Raw genomic sequence first — 25,684 nt, forward strand, 5'->3', positions numbered from 1 at the left:
GATTATTATTCAGCAGCTTTGTAATATCTTCAATCTGAGATCTAACGTGTGATCATGTCTGATCGTGTCTGATCAATATCTGATCAATATCTTCATTATCTCATCTGCTTTCATTTCAACAGTAATTCCCTGAAAACAGAAACACATCAGTGATGTCAGACAGACCCCGCCCATCTGGCGTCTCCAGGAGGTTAAATCAAACACCCTCAGCAGCGGGACCTTGACGACTCCGGACACTCTCCTTCCTCCTCCTCCTCCTCCTCCTCCTCACCTCGTCTCCTTCCTCCTCCTATAATGTCTGATTCTTTTATTAATCCCATCAGGGACTCGCCCCCCCCCCTCCCTGCCTTCCTTCCCTCGCTATGATAAAACTTAATTGCTGTTCGGTTTGAGCTAAATAGCTGAGCGGGTCCATTTAATTCTTAATTGACGTGTGATTAAGAGCGGCCGAATGGGGCATGGGGGGGGGGGTCACCTTCCCAGAGGACCGGACTCTGCCTTCCTGACCACGAGGTTACGAGACGGACGGCGGCTCTTACCGTCCTGGAAGACCCTCTCCACGTTGAGGCCGTAGGTGGCGCAGGTTTCGTAGTAGGTGCAGCGTTTGAGGTCGTTGGAGAGTTTTCTGGCGCGGCTGTCGTCGATCACTCTGGGATTGGCCGAGCTGATGGCGTCTGAGCGGGAAAAGGAGGACAGAGTCAAGTCTTCACACTTTCCTTCTTTTCATGAAATCTGAACGGGAACATTTTGAATTTTGTGATTTTAGCAGTGAAGTGAGGGTCGGAGTTTTTCCACGTGTTTTAAAGATCAGTATTTTTAAAAGGCTTCATTCTACAGTGTTGAGACCATGTGTGAAACAGACTGATCACAGAACAACACACACAGAGTGTTAAAACTAAAACATGATGCTCTACATTTACATTCAGTGACTTCTGTGGAAGAAGATCAGATCAGATGTAGTGAAAGAAACTTTGATCTCTCTTATGAAAGTGTTTAAATCTAAATGTTCAGCCTGTTTATATCAGTAAATGTTCTGAGAACTGAAACAAAGACTGGTGGAAACATCAGCGATCCTCCGGCTCCCTCTGCTGTTCAATGTGTGTAATGGAGGATTTCTCTTTTCCAGATGATCCATCCAACATCTGTATGACCTGTCTGCCCCTCTGTGGTCTGTGGCCCTCCAGGGGACCCTGAGGAGTCCACCAGAGGGTCCGTTAAAGACTTTTAGAATAATAAACCTTCTGTTTTCACAAACCGCGTCAGATTCAGACCAACAGTCACTTTTACAAGTATATTATGAACCAGAGCGAGGACAGATCCTGAGGAGCTGATGACGCACTTTGACCTGAAGAGAGTCAATAATTAATCAATTAATGTATTTGTCTTTTAACAGAAAAAATATCTGCAACTGTTCGACTGATCGTTAAAGTCGAGCTTCAGGCAATTTACAGATCATGGTGTTTAATATCAAAAGGACCTTTACTTAGTTTAGTTAATAAAAGTTATTAATGCAAATACAAGTTCATTTTTAAGTTTACAATCATATGAAACATCAAGCACATTTAAGAAGCTGGAAGCAGAGGATTATTGACACCTTATTGACAGTCAATCAGCTGATCGTTTCACTCTGTTTCTCTGCGAGAGTTTTAACTGTGATCATGATAAGACGCCACTAGATGGCAGCAACGCTTCAGAAAAACATTGTCCATGGTGTGTGTGTGTGTGTGTGTGTGTGTGTGTGTGAGAGTGTGTGTGTGTGTGTGTGTGTGTGTGTGTGTGAGTGTGTGTGTGTCTGAGTGTGTGTGTGTGTGTGTGTGTGTGTGAGTGTGTGTGTGTGCGTGTGTCGGACCTTGCGTGCCCACCAGCACCAGCGGCAGGTCGGCGGTGTTCCTGTAGTTGGCGAGGCGGCTGAAGTAGTGATAAACCGTCTGGAAGCTGATCTCGTCCTCCAGGCTGAAGACGAAGATCACAGCGTCCACCCACAGGGCGAACTGCAGAGAGACGGGTTCAAAAATAACTTTATTTACATTTACAACACTCCTCTCCCTCCTGGAGCCACAGACAGAGGAAAAGTGTCAAAGGACAAAAACACTGTTGGTTTAAATCTGCACCAGAGAGTCAGAGACGAAAACATCCGACTGATCCTCGGAGGAAAAGATGAGAAAAGAGAGAAAACAAGTGAATTATTCATCAGTGTTCTGTCTAGACTCAGTAGAAATCCATTTGGTCAGTTTGCAGGACAAACAAAAAACCTGAGCTGACCCACTTTCACTCTTTCATCACGCACCCCGAAATTATCACGGACCACAGACTCACACAGCAACACAACAACTACACAACAACAACAACACAACTACACAACTACATGTCTGTCATCCAAGACACCGTCACTGTTCACTGAGGGAGAATCAGAGGAGGTGGAGGAACCAGATGGTTTTACACATATAAAGAAAGTTTCAGTTATTTTCATGTTTTTAACTTTTGGATGATCACATTATAACCCAGGTGATAACCCAGGTGATATCACCTGGGTGATATCACCTGGGTTATCACCTGGGTTATCACCTGGGTGATATATAATCTGGTTCCATCACTGCACACTGTCATGAATGTGTCCAACAGACTCTGTAGAACCTGAAGCTTTGACATCGTTTCACTGTTCTGTGTCTCATCAGCTGCTTGAACAAGAAAGAGCAAATAATAAATCATAATAAAGTATATATTATATTATAGTATATAAATCAAGTTAAATACAAAAACTCTCTGAGACAGTGTTTCACATATTTATTACATTTTGATGAAAGAAATCAAGGATTTTTAAGACAAACATTGATGCCAGCTGGGTTTAATTACTGCTCAGCATCCAGTCTGTGGAGGTCAGACAGTAACTAGTAACCTGTAACTAGTAACCAGTAACTAGTCTTTGTAGCCACCACATTCACACCCACTACTGTCTGATTAACCCCAACCTCTCGTCCTCTCACTGCCACGCCTTGTGAGAAAAACATATAAATCAGCTGCAGACTCATCTGCACCCGAGCTCACAGCTGATGCATGCTGGGTAACAGCTGATGCATGCTGGGTAACAGTCTCAGGTTAAAGTCTTTAACTGTGCTAACATTCAGGATTGACCTGTGCCTGCCAGCGTTTTCATGCCTCCGGCTGCTTCAGGGTTAAAGTGTGCCGTCAGTTTCTCAGGTGAAGGTGGTGGAGTTCAGGTGCAGTACTCACCTGAGCCTCCGGGGGGCCTCCTTCATCTCTGATGAGCAGCAGGTGACTCTGACCGTCGACCACGATCTCCTTCTTAAAGCGACCGCCTGCACAAAACCACGACAACCATCAGAGACAAACAACAGCTGATTCATGCTCTGTCTGCTCTACAGGGGAATCAGTGATCGATCTGATTGATTGATTGATTGGGTGACAGATGATGAAAGCTACATGAGAGCAGAGTGATCGGAGAATATGTGCAGTGATTAAAATGAATTAAATGATTGAATGTGGAGGAGAGAGAAGTAGAGGACAAACAGAGGTAACGTCACGACCACCTGCAGCTGACACACACGCACACACACACACTCAGTCACACACACACACACACACACTGACACACACACACTCAGTCTCACACACACACACACACGCACACACACACACTGACACACACACACTCAGTCACACACACACACTCAGTCACACACACACACACTCAGTCACACACACACACACACACACACACAGATCATACTCTGTTGAATTCTGATCATTCTTTGAGTCTTTCCTCAGATTTGACTCCCGTCGTGACCTTTGACCTTTGACCTTGACAGTTTCACTCTCCTTTCCTCCACAGACACATTTTCTCTCTCGGACTTTAATCCTCTCAAAGCTGATGAGCGAACCTGCGCTCACGTTACTGTAGATATTCCAGTGTGTCGTGTCGGAGCGTGTTGCCGCAGGAGACGGAGGTTAACCTCTGGTCAGAGTGAAATCCTCAGTGTGGGGTTCTACTGTGATTCTACTCAAGCTGTCTGATGTGGATCTTTCCCATGACTCCTTCTTTATACATGTTTATTTTAAGCTCATGGGACGACTGTCAGGACGCTCCGGACCTGACCTCCGTGTTGTGTTGGAGGTCGAGTTGATCGGCGCTCAAATGTATAAAAATAACATCAATCTCCCTGTTTTTATCTTTTTAAAACTGTTTCTATCATTTCAGTTCGTTATATCAAACTCCTTAAGCTAATCTTTAGTTTTTAATTTAATTTCATATTTCATAAAGCACTCTTCTAATTAATGATGTCAACCAGACGTTTGTTTTGTAAAGAGACTTATTTTTGGGTGTACTGTCCCTTTAAGAGGCGAGCGTCAGCAGCGTGATGTCTCAGTGTGGGAACAAACGTCTCGTCCTGAGGATTTACAGGAAGTCTCTCAAACTAAAAATGGAGTCCAGACGTTATTTCGGGATCAGCTGATCTGTGAACGCCGTGGACGGGGTGTGAGCGAGCGGACGGAGCTGCGGTGGAGCATGAGGAGATCATCACTACGGCAACGGCCCTCACCACACACACAGGGGGTTAATGACAGAGTGGATGTTTATATGGTGGTGAGGAGGGGGAGGAGGCCGAGACACACACACACGCACACGCACGCACGCACGCACGCACGCACGCACGCACGCACGCACGCACGCACGCACGCACGCACGCACGCACACACACACACACACACACACACACACACACACACACACACACACACTATCAGAACTACACTTAAAGTAGCAGAAGTCCTCATCATGTATGTAAAGCAGAGGGAGGCAACACGTGGCTCGGGGGCCAAATCCAGTCCTTCAACCAAAACACTGGGCCCCCAAAATAAAGCTGAAGTCTTTCCTTCATCACAAAGTTTATCATCATTGTTGTTGGAGCCACTTTGCATATTTGGATTGTTATTTATTGTATCGTACAGTGTGTTGTGTAGTTTACAAGAGGATGAGGATGATGAAGACGATGAAGATCAATTTAAAGAGGAAGCTAACAGATGAAGGGCGGAGCTAAACGTCGAGTCACAGCAGCCGGTCGAGTTCAGCTTCAGGTTCAGTCTCAACATGAATCGTCTGACTGAGCTATGCATTATGGGAAATTTAGAGTTTTTTAATCTCTTGATGAATCAGTTTATAGATGCTTTAAAATGCATCAATATAATTGATTATAAGTAAAACCAGAAACAGCTGATCAGCCTGTGACACAGTCAGAGCTCCACATAAAGAGATGGCGCTGAACCCGAGCCGCCCTCGACACGCCGCTGTCGCAGTCAGAGGGTCGGTGGATGGAGGGATGAGCAAGGTGGAGGAAGAGAGAGAGAGAGAGGATAGTTACCTGCGTCCACGTCAGCTAGTTTATCAAGAGCAGCCCAGAAAGAAGGAGGAGGAGAGGAAACATAAAGCAAACAACATCAAAGATGCAGCCACAGTTAATGTGAGCACAGTCAAACCCAGAGAGGACAGAACGACAGCAGAGAAGAAGAAGAAGAGATAGAAACAAGAGTGCACAGAGTTTTATTAGAGCAGTGAACACATCACACACATTTAAACCATCAGGCTGGATCTGTCTCCTTTGAATCAGTTACACTAACTGAGGCCAGACTTTTCTTTGTCCCGTTTTTATATTCAGGGAATATTTTGGGTTTTCAACAACCTCCGGGGCTGAAACACGAAGCTGCAGTTCCTCTAACGGCCACTAGAGTCTGGCTCCAACAGTGAGTCAGTCCCCATAGACTCCCATGTTAAAACTTCACAGCAGAAATAAACATGTTTAAAGCTCCTCCTCTTTGACCATGTTTGGGTTAGCTGGGAGTTAGGAGGCGGAGTCAGACTCTGCCAAGATGGCGACGGTGGAGCAGCTCACTCTGAGCTTCAGAAACCTGTGGGTGACGTCACAGAAGCGACGGCCATCTTTATTGTTATCACCTCAGTTAATGAATGAAGGAAATTAAAGCTGCACGACATGCAACAAAAAATTATATTAAGATTCCAGTTCGTTTTTCTCATTTTCATTTTCACTGAATTTTTTTTAAATGATGATGATGTGATTTTTGTTGGTCTTGTACCAAACAGTCATCTGGAGAATATGATTTGATAGGAGAACAGGATTTGTAGATTCTCCCACAATGCATCATGTTTGTCTTATTATTATTAACAGTCTGTTAAACACGTCTCTGTGTCCATTAGTCAGACAGAAGATCGTCTGTCAGGAAACAACAGCATCTGAGTTTCTGGCCTTCGAGACTCAGCGTTAGTTCAGGGACTGTGGGTGATTTCCCAACCACACCTCCTCTCTGTGTAATGGAGACCATGTGCTGCTGCTCAAACACTCGGCTGGAGTTTGACTTTCTGGGGTTTTGGGGTATTTTTGGGGGGTATTTTCAAAACAGACCCCCCCAACCCCCCCCGCTTTGTGTATGTGCATTCAAGGACAATCAGACAAGCAGCTGTTTTGATGATTGATCATTTTGAATATTTCCTGATTCTTTCTGTTACGTTAAATAATCTTTCAGTTGAAGACCTGCAGTATGATATGATTATTTCCTTCATTGATTATTGATTTCGTTTATAAAATGTCCAGCCCAGCTTCTTCTTGTCATGTGACTTTAATGTGACAGGAAACTGACATAAACAGCTAATTACACCATCTTTGTATGAAAAATCACTTTGAGGATTCATCGATTATTAGTTTTCTATCGATCGACTAATCAATTAACTCCTCGTTGCAGCTCTTGATGCTGGTTGGACAAAACAAGACAAATCTGATACCAACACATTGCGCTTTGGGAAACTGTGATGAGCAAATTTATCAATTAGTCATGAAAACAACCTGTAAGTTAATCAATAATATAATTGATCATCAGCTGCAGCCTCAGTGTGAAGCTGAACCAGCAGCTGTTTTCTCCTTTCAGCCCATCTTTATCTGCACTTTGTTTTCAGCCAATAAACACCAGATCTTACAGGTCTGAGCGTCCTTGAACGCAGCATAAGGAGTTTGTAGAAAAGCCACAGACAAAGGAAAGCAAACGTTACACGAGCTGCAGGTTTGGTGACAGTTAAAGTGTGTGACATGAGGCTCATTAACCTCAGGCTCCAGTCTGCAGGACAAGAATAGATCTGGGTTTTGTGGCGCTGCGGTCGCAGTGCCGCTCGAGAGCCACCAACTCTGCTCCCAATCAGTCGCCATGGGAATCCAGGCTGCTGCATATTTTTAGACCCGAGGAATTTGAGAACAACACATCAGCTTCCCGCTCTTTTCATCCCCCTGAGCTCCTTTTATTTCTCCGTGGTTACGCAACGATTTCAAAGAGGCTCTTTTTTATTTAATTGGAGTGGAATCGCCACTTCCTCCTCGACGGGCGGCGCTGCCAAGTCATTAGATCAAAGATGTTGTGGAGCTGTTGTTTGGGGCTGGCTCGGATACGGTATGTGAGGCTGCTTGAAAAGCCGTGTCGTGTTGCTTTTGGCAGAGCGCTGGTGTAATTAGGTCCGAGCGGTGGAAACAGACCGTCGGGCATTTAGCAGGCCGAGCCGCAGAGGGCATTTTCAGAAGAGGTACGTCACCGCTGAAGAAGATCTTCTCCTTTCTTACTTCACACACCTCAGAGAGGATCTGCTCTGGGGATTCCCCCTCTCCACAGACGGGGAGGATTTCCTCCCGGCACCGCATCAGATTATTTATACGAGCCTTTGGAGTCAGTTAATCTGTGATCGGCTCCTTCAACAGCTAATTCATGAAAAAACCAACTTCCCCTCTTCTTTCTTTTGGCTGATTCGCAGCTTTAAAGACACTCCCTCTCTCCCTGCTTCTGAACATCCAGGGCCTAGTTTCTGCACCGAGGGAACCGGCAGCTAAAACTGGTTTGTGGGCCGGTGCCGGCTGGGTCCCTGCACGACAGAAGCAGCAACGTTTTCTTCCTAAATAAACCACGTCTGACGGTTTTCAAGGCTTCAAACACACAGAGAGGTGGAGGGGTTAACGAGCCTCAGTCCTCAGCTCAGGAAACATGGTGGAGGTAAAAACCTTCTGATCATTCAGCTTCACTGGTTCTTAAATCTGATCTCGCTCCGTCCAGCCTCCACAGGAAGGACACAGTGTGACTTTTATCTGTGTCATATTAAATCACAGATCAGATTCATTTTCTTCTCTTACCACAGAAAGTTTCATATAAAGTTAAATGGTGAAGTGAAGAGTTAAATCCATGGAAATGAAATCATGTGAGAGGTCTGACCCCCCCCCCAGTAGAAGCAGCTTCTACTCTGAGGTCGGGGCTCTCTGAGCGTGTGGATCTGATCTCCAGCCTCCAGAGAGGAAGTGGTGAAATATTAAAGGAACATGGGCTTTAGCAGAAGTGGGTCTTTGCCTGGAGGGAGGGGGGTGATGGTGTAGTGTACAGAATGTGGGGGGGCTTTAATATTACATGAGGAATATGGCCATCACTGCAGGGCGTGTGAGCAGAGACTACACAGGAAACTACAGTTGGCTTTTTACTGTACGGACTCTGCAGGAGAAGATGGAGCAGCTCTTTAAAGTTTCATAGACGGACCTGAAACAACATTCACTTATTCATCAAACCTGACTCCTCCTGACGCTCCTGTTCACGCAGCTCTGACATCGGGCTGGTGGGGGCAGGCTGATATTAACCAGACGACCTTCAACATGTTCGTCAGCGAGCGCCACACGTGAGAGCAGCTTTATTTCTATTCTTTACTTGGGACAGAATCAGACGAGTTGTTGAACTGTCCCTTTAAAACTGGCACAAAACAGGAACTGAGGCTGAATCGACTGACAGAGAATTCACCTGCAAATATTCTGATAATCAATAATAATAAAACCTGATCTTCCAAGTTCTTCATGTTCTGATCAAACTGACCCAACGAGTAACGGAGAATCACATCAACATTTTAAATGTCTGAACTCGTCTCAAACAAGTTTTTATTTCTAATCAATGATCCTGATTTCCTCTTCTACCAGAGTTTCTGCTCCGTTGGTCACGTCGGAGCTTTTGTTTCTCTGAGTGCAGGACGAGGAGACGGAGAGAAGGAGGAGACGCAGCGGGGGGAGGAGGGGGAGGAGCTCGGAGAGGTTGCGTGCAGGAGATGGAGGTTGTTAACGTCTTATTTCGCCGGCCGGGGTTTTAATCCTGCCGCACTTTATTATTTTCTCCTCGTGTTTTGAAAGTGAGTTAATCTACTTTCCTCTTTTTTTATTTATTTCATGAGTGTAATCTTGGCCGGGGGGGGGGGGGGGGGGGGGCTCAGGAACGTTGAAGGTTTTTGAACAGATCCAGCCAGACCTGATGAACACAGGAAGAAAGAGGAGTGCTCCTACCTTCAGGTGACTCCTCCTGGACGTACGTCCCCGTCAGGTACCTGTGGACCAGCGCCGACTTACCGCTGGCCAGGTTACCCACAATGCCCTGCAGCGGAGACAGGAGGGGAGGGGTGATCAGGCAGTGTCAAGAGTTAAATAATACACAATATGCTTTAATTACAGTCACGTGATTTAGTGCGAGGTCTTTGAACTCACCACTTTCAGTTCTGGTACCATTCGACTCAGCGTCCACTCCTGACTGTTCACGAACGCATCTGCAAGAGACACAGAGAGGGAGACACCTGTCAATCAGCTGTAACGAACAGGCGGCGCCTTCAGGTGCAGCAGAGGTCGCCACGACTCGACCTGCGCGTGACAACAACACGACGAGCGGCGGTAACGAGGGAGTCGATCTGCTCCCGCTCAGTGATGAGAGGTGAGGAAGACGAGGAGGAGGAAGAGCTGACAGATGACTGACAGCAGGATTAAACCCAACAACACAAAGTTCCTTCTCAGATAAATCTCTTTTTAAATTTCTAGTTTTAAGAAGTAAAAAGTGTTTTTATATTTATCTGCAGCAATAAACTGAGAAACGTTAAAGAAACCTGGAATCAATTAGGAGCCGTCCAGATGTTTTATATATACAGTATATCCAGATGCTGACAACGATTCAAGACCTCGTAATGACGGAGTCCAGGTCTCATGATGAACAGCTTCAGGTGTCACAGTGATGCTCTCAGGATGAAGGACTCACACACTTTCATTTATTCTGTTTTTGTTCTGAGCGACAGCAGCTTCAGTTTGATGTTTGTCTCTACAGAGCTGGTCTGTTTGGAGCGCTGAGTGTGTGTGTGTGTGTGTGTGTGTTAAGCTCCAGAGCAGAGGCAGTGGGGCTGAGAGGTCATGGGAAATGAGGTGGGGGTGGAGGCGAATTGATCTTCCTCCCACACACACAATTTCCAGATTCAACTATCCAAGTGTGTGTTATTGAAGTGAGATAGAGTCAGTGTTATCAGGGAGGTCACATCCTTCTGTCCACACACACACACACTCACACACCTGAACATCAACACAACAGTTTTCTATGTATTTTAAAGATATAAAAAGGAGAGTTCTGTAAATCTGAACATCATATGAAGCTGTGGACGTCTTTACGTCTTTGGTCCTGACAAACATTTTGGAGTTGGTGTCTGACTGCTCTGAGTCGTCTGCTCGGCGGCAGCATCACGTCTCTCTGCATCATCAACCGGCGTCTTTAACTCACATCTGCTGCAGCAGGAGGAGCAGACGTGTTGATTGAGGGACATCACATGGTGAGACGAGCGTTTCTCTGGAGAGAGAACGTGCAGCAACTCGCTGCCAGTGTCAGATTTTACACAGGAAACAACAGGTGCAGGAGAATCAGCTCTCACTGTGAACGAGCCGACGACGCTCAGTCACACAACGAGCTGCATTTTTACAGCTACGCAAAGTTTCCCATCTTCACTGAGACGCTGCTGTTTAATCTGCGGGATCCGCAGAGGTCACATGACCGAAAGACGTCAAACAAACGTGTCAGTGTTTTGGAAAAGCTTTTTCATGTTGATTTTGATTGATTGCATCGAAGCAACAAACATTAACAAAACAAACCAGAACATCTGGGCTCACAGACTCATTCACATTCAGACTGCTGAGAAAGTGAGATTTAAAGAAAAATAGAAGGTGTGGCTCGGGTCTGTACGACACTCTTATCTAAACCAGTGTGACACAGAAGGCTCCATGTTCTGTGAAATACACTGTGGGAATCAATCAATGACACATTTCAAGTGTGACCTGATGCCAATGTGTTTTGGATGGAACTTTATCCAGTTCAACAGAAGGTGCATTTTGTAAAGTTTCCTTTACTATTTATCAGTAATAGAAGCGTTTGATATCCACAGTGACACAGTGGGTCATTAATATATAATATATTTTTTAATTCCATCCTCAGTGGCGACTCAAACCTCCTGAGTGAGGATCTAGAACCAGGTCCAGGACCCTGAACCTCCTCGACCCTGTTCAGACGCCGTTGACCCCGCTGCTCCCTGCGACACCTCGGCCTCGGTGTTAACTAGGCCAGTGGGTCGGATCCACTCAGAGCCCCCCAGTCCCTTTTTACTAATTCATCAGCAGCAATCTGTGTCAGCCTGAAGACTCAGTGTCTCTCCACCAGAGAGAGAGACAGGAGACAAAGTGCTAAAAGCCCTGAAGCACCGTGACGTCTGGACCAGAAAAAGACGTGAAATATAATAAATAAACAGAGTTACAGTGATTTTAAGTTTGTGGTTTCAAACTGTGAAATTCAGTTTGTTTTCACCTGCTCAGGTCGAATCTGAGCGGGAAACAAACAAGTGAAACCAACAATCAAGATAATCACAGTGACGGAGTTTCACACTGACTTGATGTTGTTGGACGTGAGAAACCACACGAAACAAAACACGTACAATCTGCTGCGTTCCTGCTGAATCACCAGGCGGTAAAACTTCTTTTCCACGGGGAGACGAGACAGATGGAGATTCAGAGACCGGCTCGTGTCTTCATGAACGAGTTGTTTTAATGGCGGCTGACCTGCTGACCCTCGGTCCGACGCTCTGACCTCTCCGACTGCCTCAACACAAAGTCTGAGAATCTGCTTCTCCATCAGTGTGAGACTAAAGCTTTACTCAGCTCTGAAGGAGAACGCAGGACATTAATATATGTCCAGTGCTGCTTCAAAACTACAGGAGCCACGTGCCATCATCATGACCTCACGACCCCGCTGGTGGAGCCCGGGGCAACAATAAGCTGCCCCACTGCCCCATTGTGCCCTAGAAACCCACCAGTCTTCTCCTGTGTCCTCAAACACCGCCCCGCTTCATCCGTCATGTCGGACACAAAGTGCTTCAATCTGTCATTTCTTTTTCTAAGAACTGATCAACGAACTGATCAATCATATCGGCAATAAAGTGTCAGAGAAAACATGAAAATATTTACAATAATATAAAAACAGAGAAGAGCTGCACATTAATGACTGAATTATTTCCTGTTTGGTTTAAAAACCGTCACAAAGAAAAAACTCAAACTCTTCAAATGTCATTTCGTCCAAAATCCAAATGAATTATTGATTATCAGAAAAGTTACTGATAAATTTTCTGTTAATCAACTGATCATTGTGACTCCAGATCAGATCCTCAAGCACGACATCCTCACACATCTGTCCTGAAAACAGATGTTTTCCTCCAACTGTTCCTGTTGCTATGATACTGACACAGTGTTTGTTTCTGCTGTTTTCTACTGTGTCTGTGTGTGTGTGTGTGTGTGTGTGTGTGTGTGTGTGTGTGTGTGTGTGTGTGTGTGTGTGTGTGTGTGTGTGTGTGTGGATGGTATCTGTCTGGAAAGAATCCAGAGAGAAGCTTCCCTATTGGCCGGCGGTCACACAGAGGGGGATATTGTTGAGGGTCTTACAAACGCCGGCCTGTTTAAGGGACGTCCCCCCCGACCCCACCCCGACCCCCCCTCCCTCTCTGCCAGGCAGGATGTTGATCCAGCTGCTTCCTGTTTTCGGGGCCCTCCAGTTCCCCTACGCTGGCTCCCAGTACGACCCACCGTGCAGGAGCATCATCAGCTGGTGGTCAAGGTGAGATGGTTGAACTGGTGTTGAGTTTATGTCATTGCTCTAATTGAGATCCATTGTTATTATTATTATTATTATTTTATTTCATTACTTTTAAATGCTTTGTTTATAAATTAAAAAATAATCAACAGATAAAGTGATGATGAAAATAATTATCATCTGCAGCTTCAACACTGCTGGAATCAACACTAACAATGAGCTCAGGGAAAAGGGAACGAGTGGAGCATCTTCCTGCAGACGATGATCTTTAATAACCACCTGCTGGTGCTCTAAGGTAAACACTGTGAAAACACTGTATAAATACTGTATAAATACTGTACAAACACTGTACATCAGTGTTTTGACCTCCGTCAACAGAGAAATAAAAACTGCTGTCTGGACAAAACTGTGTCGAGTCAGAGCGGAGGGAGACTCTGAGCCAGAGAGGATTCTGGGTAGAAAATAAACAAAAGATGACAAGAAAACATCTGGGAACATGTGGGCACTGCAGCACTTGAACAAAATCAATCCATCAACTCACACACACACACACACACACACACACACGCACACACGCACACACACACACACACACACACACACACGCACACACGCACACACACACACACACACACACACACACGCACACACGCACACACACACACACACACACACACACACAGGAATAAACATCATTCATCAGGGGGAAGAAAAGCTGCATCATCTCTGTTCTCAGTCTGAACTCAGGATGCAGATCACGAAAAAGAGAGAAAGGTGGAGAGAAGGGGAACGAACTATTTAAGGAACGACCTGCTTTATGATTTGAACTTGAAACTTTGCCCAACAGAGAGTGAAAGAGGACAGAGGAATGAAGACCAAGAGATAAATAAGAGCAGATAAATTTAGGGAGGAAGAAGGACGAGGAGAGAACAGATGCAGAGAAACAGATGGACGAAGACGAGGAGAAAAAGATGTCGAGCTCTTCCTCTTCGTCATCGCTCAGGGAGGAAAAACATGGAAATGAGAGCGAGCGCCATGGGACTGAAAACACTCCTCCATCCATCCCTCCATCATTTCAGCCCTCTGTGCCAACACAGAGCTGCAGAAAGAAAAGAAAGACTAAAACACATGGCAGAGGAAGAGGAGGAGGAGGAGGAGGAGGAGGAGGAGACCTTCAAAGTAAAGCGCCAGGACTCTCTCCAGAATAATCTCCGTCATTAATTCTCTTTCATTTCACTCGTTTGTTTCTATTTCTGTGTTGGAGAACATGTATGAGCAGGAACACGTTCCTCAGGTGATTAACAGAGGAGGTTTACTGAGGCTGACCTCTGACCTTTTAAGACTGAAGTCAAAATCTTTAAATCTTCAATAACTCAGCCTCACAGAGACAAATGTGATGCCTTCAAATGAAGTTTTGTTGAAACACAAAAACGATTTCCTTTACAGTGACATGTGACAGAGGAGAACAGGAAACATTATTTCTGCTTTAAATCAAATTAAAACATTTATTTTAGGTCTGCTCCATTATGGCAAAAATCATAGTCAGGATTATTTAACACGGTTACTCACCGACTTCTGAAACGTCTTTTTAACCGTGGAACTTTTTAAACTTTAAATACAATTCAGCATAAAAACAGTCTGAACAGAAGGAAAAGCTGGACTGACAGTGGAACACGAGTCAATCAGCTTTTATTAGAGGGTTTACTCGCGTTTTAAAAACTGATTCCTGCTGATTTTGACAGGGCGTGGTCTCTCATGACTATATATAGAAAGCATCTGAACCAGCGAACTGCTCAAGACGAGTGAGGCACAAGAATCGTTTTATCTCCATTATCTAGTTTTCATCATCGTTGGAAGCTGAAAATAAAAATAGAAGAATCTCTCAGCTGTGATTTATTGATTATTCAACACATTTAACACCAAACTAAAGCACGAGCTTTAAACCTGAGTGTGAAGAATCCACATGAACAAATCAAGACGAGTTTCACTAGAACACACGATTCTCTTTTCATCTGAGATCTAAAGAGCCAAAAACCTGTGAAGACAAACCTCCCAACAAAAAGCAGAAACAGCCTTGAACACAACACAGTGACACGTGTGTGTGTGCGTGCGTGTGTGTGTGTGTGTGTGTGTGTGTGTGCGTGTGTGTGTCGAGGGCCACACAAATAGTGTGTTTACAGAAACACATCGACTGAGACACAACAGGAACAAACAGCAGAGCGAGGACGAGTCTCTGTGACCCACAATCTGGTCTGACAGGTCTGAACCGGTCCTGTCTCTCTCCACAGCGTCATGAACACTTCAAAGAGGAATATATATGTATATCTATATATATCTATATATATATGTACATCTGTATATACAGTAGAGGAAGAGGGGGGGGACCAGAGGGAGGGAAAAGGAAGTGAGGGATGAAACAAGATGAAGATCAAAAGATGCAAATGAAATCCAGGACTGCTCCGAGTTTCATTTCCTCTCTGGGATTTTGACATTTCAACGTCTCCTCTGCATCAAACAAGTTCAGACTCACAGGTTTTACCTCCGGATGAATGTGTGAGTGGATGAACACATGAAGGGGAGAGTTATTGCTGTAGGAATATAAAAAACATGTTGCTGAGATATTTTGAACATCAGTGATGTATAAATATATTAAAAATAAGTTGATATTAATGGATTTCATCAGTCCTACTATTATTCTTTGCCTTCCTCTTCTACCAGGGGAAGATTATTTAACGGTAATGCAGCTGTTTCCAGCTGTGATCGGCTCCCGTCTGCAGTGATTCATGACGAACTGTATTACTGCGATACGTCTTCTCCCATCAACCACGCAGCGTTTTTCCTCCCGGGTCCAAACGGACCTGATCTGTTGGACTGTTTATAAAACAGGAAGTGTGAAATTATTACCCAATAATCACATCACACCTTTTCAGGCAACTTCATTCCAACTCGTTATCGTGACTTTACATTTAATTAATTTATTTAATTTACATAAAAATAAAACAAATTTTTTTGTTAAAAAATAAAAGATTTGATTTATTTTGACTATAATAAACAATTAGAGGAACGTGTTTGTAGTGAGCGGGTCAAAGACTCTAAATAAATACATCTGAATAAAACACCTGACGTTACCTGCAGGTTTTTCTTTTTGATGATTTCTAAGTGAATTTATGGACGTTTACTTATATTTATTATATTTACAGTATAAATATGAATGTTATATAATTTGTATAGTTTTCTATTGTGGACGGAGGGTGATGAAGGTGGAGTGGAAACAGAAAATCTCAAGGTTTAAGACAGTATGACCATCGTTTTAATCTGAATGACCTCAGTTATTTCAGCAGGTACATTATTAAAATGTAAACCAATCAGATTCTGATGCGTCCGTCATGTGATGACGGATGAAAACACAAACAGGAAGCTGTGTTTTAACAGAGAGGAGATGTGGGTCTCTCTCTAGCTCAACGTCTGACGATATAAACTGAGATCAGACTGTTTAAAGTTCTGTCTGAACACTGGGAGCCTCAACTGGACCGGACCCGGACCAGAACAGGTAGGACTGACGCTCGGCCTCACAGCTGAGTGTTTAGAGATGAAATAAAGAGATCAATATAAGAACGTGGAGACGAGGCTGAAGGACAGTTCAAGTATGAATGAGCTGCTGAGAGGATGTTAATCCTCTGTAAGTGTCGCTGGCTGCAGTCGACCAAACATCCAAAACTCTGGATCAACAAACCTGAGTTAAATAAAGGTTTGTTTTCCTGCCTGTTGATTTGAAAAAACTTTATTTACACTGTGGAGACGCACTGAAGTCCAGCAGAAGAGCCGTGCAGCAATGCAACAAAGAATTATTTCCATTCTATAAGAATCGATTGTTTGGTCTCCGGTCTTGTTAGACTCCAGCTTTAACTCCTGGCCTGTTCTAGTAGTTACTAAGACTCAGATTTGAACCTGGTTTAAGTTAAATAAAATCCAAACATCTCCACAGGAGGCTGAAGAAACACTCAGTGCTTAACGTGTGTTTCTGCTTCAGGTCAGGAAGTGTTTGATTGGGATTAATTCAGAGAAGAACCATTGGAGTGTGTTGTCAGGTTTATATACAGAGAAGTGAAGAACACCTGTTGTCACATTCAGGCCACAGCTGATCTCATCAAATCTGATTATTGGTTTAGTTCAAGAAAAGTTATAAAACAGTGAAAAATCCCCAAAAAGTTTGTGTTGAGTTCAAGGTGACGTCTTGTTCTGTCTGAAAACAAAAAGTTCAGTTTCTGATCATATAAAACAGGTAAATGGATGACATGGTGATCTTCCTTCTGTTGATCAACTAATTGATTAATTGTTTCCGTCACAGGTCAAAGTCACAGAAGACGAACGACGTCTGAAATTTGAGACTAAAGCAGCATCACAGTGGATGAAGTGAGGAGAGACAACAGATGAAAGACTGAGAGAGAAACTGTATCAGACAACAAAGAAGCGATGGCAGGCGGCCAGCTCTCCACACAGTCAGTCCTGTGTGGTTTGTTGTGTGTTACTACATGAGGCACTCGCTGCAGAGCTCACGTGTGCCGCCGCCGCCGCCAACAATGCCCCCGCCCCCGCCGCCGCCGCCTGCATCACATCAGACCTCGTCTGGTCGTAGATCTGTCAGTAAAACTTTCTGCCTTTTTCCTCCGACTTCACAGAGAAATTCTTCTTCTCTGAGTCAGAGGGAAATTCAACCGTTTCCTTTCTGAACTCATCCAGAGCTTCAGGTCACAGATTAAAACAATCAGTCTCATTATTCTCCCTGAGCCACTTCTTCATCCTGATCATTCTCCTCTGATTATTGATTTCTGATCAGTCGGACACTGATCAGAAGTCACTGTGACTCTCAACAACTGGGATTTTCTCTGTTTTCCGACATTAACTGAGCACAACAAAGAAATAAAGCAATAAATGAAATTAATTCATCGTTAATTCCTGAATGTTCTGAAGTAGTTTATTGTTTTTTTAGTCAGACCACATCACGTCTGAACTGACTCCAAACCAGAATCCATTATTTACATGGACGACACTCTCACATCCATTTTTAATCACTTTGACCTGATGAAGATTCAACTGGGACAAAAACATCATCCACTTCAGTGAGTTTGTTTTTTCACATCCGTCTCTTTAAAGCTGCTTTTGTTTTTATTTTTTATTTATTATTATTATCTATTCTTTCTTTCTCTGACACAGTTATTTATTCATTTGCTTGTTTATTTATTGATTTATTTTCAGATTGTGTCACCCAGGTGGCGCCCAGGGAAAGTGGGTGGGGGCGGGGGCTCTAGTATTGGAGGGGTAAATAAAAACAAGCAGCTGATGAATGCCCTGATGGAAATGGATGAATAAGAGCATCATGAAGAAGCAAAATTATCATTTAAAAAACGATCATTTCTACTGTCAGTTCATTATTTTGACAGTTAATCGATCAGTGGTTCTGTGTGTCAAAGGTCAGAGGTCAGTGTCTTTAAGCTGATTGTTTGCTTGATGGATGAACTGAGCTTTATTGTAGTCTGGATTGTCTCTTCTGTCTTGCCGTAGTTTCTCACACACGTCGGTTAGATATGGACCTGGAGACTGAGATGTGTGAGAGTCCACATGACACGGACAGTGAGTTACAGCACGCAGCAGCTGTGTGGAAGATAAACCTCCTCTGTTGTTGCCAGCAGGCGGGGTGTGAGTCAGACTCGACCTCTGAATGACTGCTGGCCGCCTGCTGCCCACAGAGGCTGGTTAGCGGCCGCAGCCAAACCCGGCCTCAGTTGGCTGGTGTCTGCTGGTAATTATGGCAAACACACACACCGACACCCTGCGGGGGTTTTGGCCCCGATCGACCTCTCCGCCCTGGACCGGTGCCCGAGCGGGAAGCTGGCACCGACCCAGAGCCTGGTAACACCAGAGAGCAGCAGCTGTGAGACTGAAGCTTCACGTCCCGTCTTTACATGAGACGCGTCTGACGCAGCGCAGCGGCCCGTCTCATAAAGATCTGCTGCTGGAGGCGGAGCCTTCACACGTCCTCACCGCACAGCCGACCTCTGAGGGCGGAGCTTCTGTCAGAGCAACGAAACCCCAGAGCTGACCTTCAGGTTACAGCTGGAATCAGTCATCAATTAGGTGATTAACTGCGAAGCATCGGTGATTTTAAGATGTGATCGGTTTTTATTCCTTCACGCCGCCGACAGTCAGAGCCGGACACGGTCTCAAGAACACAATATCTAATACACCGAGGGAAAATAAGGAGCAACTACAGTAAAATAATGACATCTGAGGTTTAGTGTCAGATCGCTGAAGCGTGGCGGTGAGACAGTGACAGGTCGAGGAAGACGCCACGCTGACTGAAACATCAGAACAGCAGCTGATCCATGGAAACTCTGAACACGCTGTGACCTGCTACATGATCAATCATCATCCGCAGATTAATCAATAATGAAAATCATCGTTAACCTAAACGAAGCCTCCTCCTCCATCATCACCAACAGACTCCTGGTTATCTAACATGTTGCACAACTACACAGACAGCGGCGTCTCCCTCTGACATCATGACGACGTCAGCAGGCGTTCACAAACACTGCGGTGTGTCCTGAGGCATGCTGGGAATCCAGACGTCTACAGAACCACGAGAGGAATCTCAGAAGGTAAACAAGAAGAACGGGTGACTGTAACAACACAGAGGATCCTAAATCTGCTCCTCTTCCTCCTCACTGTGCTGTTGTTGAGCTTCCTGACTGTAATAACATGATGTCACAATGACAAACGCCTCCTTCGCCACGCGGCCGCGTTGGAAGCTCAGGAATGTGACTCCATCACATACTGTTGGCGTGACGGGTTGTAACCTGATGATAAACTGTCAATTAGCAGAAGAGACGTGAAGCACAACTCTTTTACACCAAACAGGTTGGGCGTGAACGAGTCTGACCTTCACCAGATTTACCCATGAGCCTCTCTGACCTTCAGGCCCCCGCTCTCCGTCCACATCAGGGTGGAAAATCTGACTGTGCTGCATTCCTGCTGCGTTTGTTTGTCTTCACAGCGCCCACACAACTCATGTGGTGTGTTTACTGGACATGGGAGAGCTGACACTCTTCATCACTGCAGCGTAGAGACACAGTAACGTCCACGCTTTTATTTTTATATCCGTCTCTGTTGCTCCTGTTTGTTCCACTGTGAGAGACAGAACTAAACCACTCTAATCTCCATCTTTAAAACAGGAAGTAAAGAGAAGGACGAGCACATCTGTTCGTCCAGAGAGGAAGAGGTTTCTGTTTACCCATATTTTACTTTTGTAATTGTTCTGTTTCCTGTTTCCTACGTTGGCTGCTCTTCTTCATGTTCACTTTTCTTGTTGAGTCTCTTTTTCCTCCTCTGAGTCGAGGACGCTGTCGGATGTTGTGCAAAGCGTGAAGGACTCAGATGAAGAAACAACACTGACTTCATCTGTGAATCATCTGTTGTTGAAAACATTTACTTTAAGCTCCGAAGCCAAAGAATCTTTAAACGAAGCTTCACTCCGTCACTGACGAGCAGGAGTCAGCCGAGAAAGACTGAAACAACGGGAGGAAGCGACGAAGGGAGAACGACGAGTCCTTTTCTGTTGGAGTCAGAACTTCAGATTAAACATGTGGTGAAGGTGACGACAGGACGTCCAGGGTTCAGCTCTGACAGGAAGCAAATGTTCAAATAAATCACTGAAATATATAAATATATAGTAAAACAGAATATACGTGCAAGTATTGGCACGTGTCTCGTAATTGATCCATAAATCACAATTAAAAAGATCAATCGTGTTATTAACATGATCAGAAGAAGATCAAGTTTTATCTTTTGTTGCAGCTGAAATCTGCATCGACTCTCACTGTCAACCCCCCGACACACACGCACGCACGCGCACGCACACACACACACACACGCACGCACACACACACACACACAAATGCAAACGCGCACACAGCCCCGGGTGATGCCGGCTGGCAGGTTTGAATAGATGATCTCTTGTAGAAACACACACACACACACACACACACACACACACACACACACACACACACACACACACACACACACACCTCTAATGGCACTATTGTCTTAACACACACACTCTCAGTGGGATCATGGGTGGAGCGTGGCTGTTCCCTCCCTCAGGGCAGGGTGTATATATATATATGTGTGTGTGTGTGTGTGTGTGTGTGTGTGTGTGTGTGGGTTAACCCGTCGTCTGACTGTGACAAATCAGAGCAGCGCTGCCTCATCAGTCACACGTGACAACATATTATCTCAGCCTTCGCCCTTCACGCCGTTCTCCTCCCCCCTCCCCCCTCCCCCCCGACTCCAACACCTCATAAATATATTCCTCTTTTTCTTTCCCTCCGTTTCTTCACCTGCTGTTCAGACTTCTTCTGAAGTGACACGTTAAAAAACAGATAAAGCTTCTTGAATTTAAAACATTTTTCTCTCTTAGTCATTTATCAGTTTGATTATTTCTCATATCTTCGATGTGAAACTTTTATTTATTGCTGCAGATTTAATCAGATTAATTAAAGATTCACAGTCATTTCTAATGAAGGTGAAGAGACATAAAAACTGAGCCACGCCGCAGCAGCTGAGACTGTTTAAGGTTTTACAGACTTTACATCTGAAGACTTGATCAGAACCTGCTGACAAACTTTAATCTGATTCAAATAAAATTAGCTTCAGTTGTAATTGGTTAACCCTAATTAGTGCCTGACTCCTGTAAATTAAAATAGTGTTTCTTTCTGCAGAGCCTTTCCTCTGTCGTCTTTGAGCAGTTTCTTACACGTTCATTGTCTGATGCAAGGATCATTAAATTAACTCGTAACTTTCCAGCCTTTTTTAAAGCAGCAGAAATGAAGGTGAAAAACACAGAAACAGTCTCTCAGAAACACGACATCATGAGTTTAGATGATGAACTTGAGCCTCTGCTGCTATTTCACAGTTTCCTGGATTATAAAGTGAATTTTGAATCATTTCTTAGTGTAAATACTTCAGTTATTCATATTCAGTTTAAATAAAATCTCTTTATGACCCTTCAAACATCCTGATGAGATAAAACTCTTCATGTAGCTGCTGCGTGTTTATGTCTTTGTTTAAAGACGACGGGACAATAAAGCTTCTGAATTAGAGTTCATCAGCCTGGTGGTGACAGCTGTACAGTGTGTGTGTGTGTGTGTGTGTGTGTGTGTGTGTGTATACACATCTCACGTCAGGTGTGTGTGTGTCTGTGTGTGTCTGGTTACAGCGAGTGTGTGTGTCCGTCTGTCAATTTGCATTTGTCAACGTTAATTAAACCTGTCCGACAGGTAACGGCACAGTCACCAAACACACAGCTGTGCACCTCTGTTAGGTGAACACACACACACACACACACACACTTGTCTGACGTGTTTGTAGCAGCATCATATATGAACAACTTTTCCTCAGTTCAGTCAGTCTCTCCTCATGTTTACAGGAAACCAGAACTCAACACTGACGGCTGTGTTTAAAATAACCAGAGTGTGTGTGACGACACACTCCACGGTCACAGCTACTGTCCCTGTGGTTCGGAGGGAAAGTGTCATTTACTGAAAACGTCCCAAACAGCAGCAGCAGCTTCATTCTTCTTGGTTAGTGAGTGAAGACGACAGTTTCATAAGAGACGCTGCAGCATTTTCATTCTTCATTTTAGAGGACTGTTGTTCATTAGACCTCCGCCTGCAGCACTCATAATAACAACCATAAAAAGACTGTTAGACAGAGGGGGGGGGGCGCAGGAGGGGAGAGAAGGAGAGAGGAGGGGGGAGGAGACAAGGAGACAAGGAGGTTTCTACAATGTTCAAATGAAATTAACTTTTAAAGACTTTATAAATACTGTTCAGAATCTAATTCAACAGTTTTCACAGTCACAGTGGTCAGGCTTCAATATATGACCACAAAGACTCAGAGAACGACCACAAAGACTCAGCGAACGACCACAAAGACTCAGAGAACGACCACAAAGACTCAGAGAACAACCACAAAGATTCAGAACCACCACAAAGATTCAGAGAACGACCACAAAGACTCAGAGAACGACCACAAAGACTCAGTGAACGACCACAAAGATTCAGAACCACCACAAAGATTCAGAGAACGACCACAAAGACTCAGAACCACCACAAAGATTCAGAGAACGACCACAAAGACTCAGAGAACAACCACAAAGACTCAGAACCACCACAAAGACTCAGAGAACCACCACAAAGATTCAGAGAACCACCACAAAGAGACTCAGTTGCTCCAGAGGCAGAGAAAACATCTACCAGGAAGTGCTGCGTTTTTCCAACGTCGATCTGAACGTGGCTTCAGAATGATGAAAGAGAAGTGGTGGGTATAAAAGAAGAGACAGAAGGGGTTAGGAAGGATAGAAAGAGGTTAGGAAGGAAAGAAGGGAGCGAAAGTAGAGGAAGGATAAAAAAAGGATGGAGAGATGGGGTTAGGAAGGAGGCAGAGGGTTAGGAGAAGTTAGGTTAGGAAAAGAGGGATAAAAAGAGGTATTAAGAGGGGTTAGGGAGGATAAAGGATGGAAGAAAGGAAGGTAGGAAGGAGACAAGGGAGGGAAGGAAGGATAGAAATGTATAGAAACATAGAGGAGGTTGGAAAATGTATGTTAGGAAGGAAGGAAAGGAAGGAGGAGAGGAAAGACAAAAGGAAAAGAAGAGAGAACTGAGACACAGACAGCCTCTCATACCTCTGATTGATGACTGAGGGTTTTTATTAAAAAACAGATCTCCTGGTATTGCGGGTATTTCCTCCAGATGTGTGTGTTCACGCTTCACACACACACACACACACACACACACACACACACACACACACACACACACACACACACACACACACACACACACTATCTGATTAAAGCTGCCTGAGGAAGTCGGGGCAGGAAGAGGATGGCAGGCGACCAACCGTGGACGAGCCGAGACAAAGAGGCTGTGTTCTGTGTTGTGATTGGACGGAGCGGATCACATGGTAAACAGAAGCTTGGACCCAACAGGTTTTACGTTACAGAGGAAACCTGATCAGGTGATCGTATCTGATGTGTGGACTATTGATACTTTTCATCTGATGTTGAAAAGAAACTGAAAACTGTCAGTTTCCAAGAAATCTTTTTGTGATTTTAATACCACTTCATCTTCCCTCAGTGCAATGATTTCACTCATTGCTAACACCTGAACTGACAGTTCAATTTTATTCAGTGCTTACACGTAAACAAACTTTAATTCCTGTTTGCTTTAAATACCACCTCCACTTCTTTTAGTGTTTACATGCTGCTTTAATTACTAACTGACACTTCAAATTCTTTTGGCAAGTCTGTTTAAGCTGCCACTTCAACTTCCTTCGGATGTACTCTTATTTAGTACTTCACTTACCTAGTACTCACTTTTACATAAACAGGAACTTGAATTCCTGCTAGCACTTCTGTTATAACTACCACTTCAACTCCTTTCACTCACTCTGTTCAAACTGATTTTTTTCAAGTTTCAAAACAACATTATTTTCGTGAACATTAACAACTGAACAGCTTAAAAACTTGCAGTTCAGCCGCAACATCTTTACTGCGACATCTTTAAGGACCACGCTTCTATTCACTTCATGAAAGTAACAGGGGTGAGATGGAGTTGACCTCTGACCCCGGCGGCCGACGTGCGTCTGGTCTGAGTAGCTGCTTAGTATTCATGTCACACTCATTGTGAGGCTGAATGAAGACACACACACACACAGAGGACAGCAGGAGTAATTACAGCAGAGGTCAACACACGACCTGCAGTAACCCCGCTCAAACACCCAGAGTGCATCAGTCCAGAGTGAAAGGACGGAGCGTGGCGGGTGAAACCAGCAGCGAGACGACAGGTCTGGTTTTAATTCAACGCTCCCGAGCTTCTGGCGTTCTCTGCTGACGCCGAACAAACGTCTAAACGCTTCAGGCTGCGTTCACTTCACACGTGTTTCCCAGCGCAGCAGGAAACTGAACCGCAGCTTCAACAGAGAAGAAGAAAACACCTGATAATCTGAAGATGATCCACGTTTACAACTGCAGCACAAACACATGCTGTTACTGTTTCTACATGAATACACACAGATCTGACTCATCACTTTTCTATAAAGAGGAAAAAGTCATAATTAACCCAACAGTTTATCAGCTGATTAAATGTTAAAAGCAGAAATGTCAAATACTTTGTTTCCAGCTTCTTTATTGTGACGTGATTCTAAACTGATTCTGGACAGATCGAAAGAAGAAGACGAAGATTCGATTACTTGATTGATCAGAAAAATAAGCAGCAGATTAATCGGTGTTTCAGATATTGATAATGTGGATAAAGATATTGATCCAGGATCAAACTGAGAACAATAGAATGTGTGGCTGTGCTCCAGTGAACAGACTGAGGATGTAAAGAGGAAATATGCTGATGTATGAGCAGCGTGTCCTCTGACATTATCGTCTACACTTACAGCGCCGCTCCTCCTCTGACCTCAGATCTGTCACTGTCTGTTACTGTGGATACAGGATGTGTGTGAGTGTGTCATTAGTGGGTTTGAGACCGGGGAGGGGGGGGCAACATGTACCAGAGTGTAAAACGACTGAGACTGGAACTCAGCACATCATCTCTTCAACGGCGTTCCCATCAGCCCCGTAACATTCACATAATCCTGGCTACATGACAAA

General features: G+C 44.4%; 1 protein-coding gene across 3 annotated transcripts in view; it reads right to left on the reverse strand.

The window, feature by feature from the left end:
- Window positions 1-25,684, reverse strand: part of agap1 (ArfGAP with GTPase domain, ankyrin repeat and PH domain 1) — a 134,624-nt gene that overhangs the window by 62,899 nt on the left and 46,041 nt on the right. For 2 of the 3 annotated variants that reach the window (XM_022764007.1, XM_022764006.1), the window contains exons 2-7: window positions 9,573-9,631; window positions 9,375-9,462; window positions 5,379-5,393; window positions 3,232-3,317; window positions 1,850-1,991; window positions 540-674 (exon numbers count right to left, since the gene is read on the reverse strand). In XM_022764007.1, coding sequence (XP_022619728.1) covers window positions 540-674; window positions 1,850-1,991; window positions 3,232-3,317; window positions 5,379-5,393; window positions 9,375-9,462; window positions 9,573-9,631 — 525 coding nt within the window. The remainder of the gene's footprint in view (window positions 1-539; window positions 675-1,849; window positions 1,992-3,231; window positions 3,318-5,378; window positions 5,394-9,374; window positions 9,463-9,572; window positions 9,632-25,684) is intronic. The other variant, XM_022764009.1, reaches the window with a different exon arrangement.

The sequence above is a fragment of the Seriola dumerili genome, unplaced genomic scaffold, assembly GCF_002260705.1.
Source record: "Seriola dumerili isolate Sdu_G_001 unplaced genomic scaffold, Sdu_1.0 BDQW01000513.1, whole genome shotgun sequence".
Classification (NCBI taxonomy): Eukaryota; Metazoa; Chordata; class Actinopteri; order Carangiformes; family Carangidae; genus Seriola; species Seriola dumerili.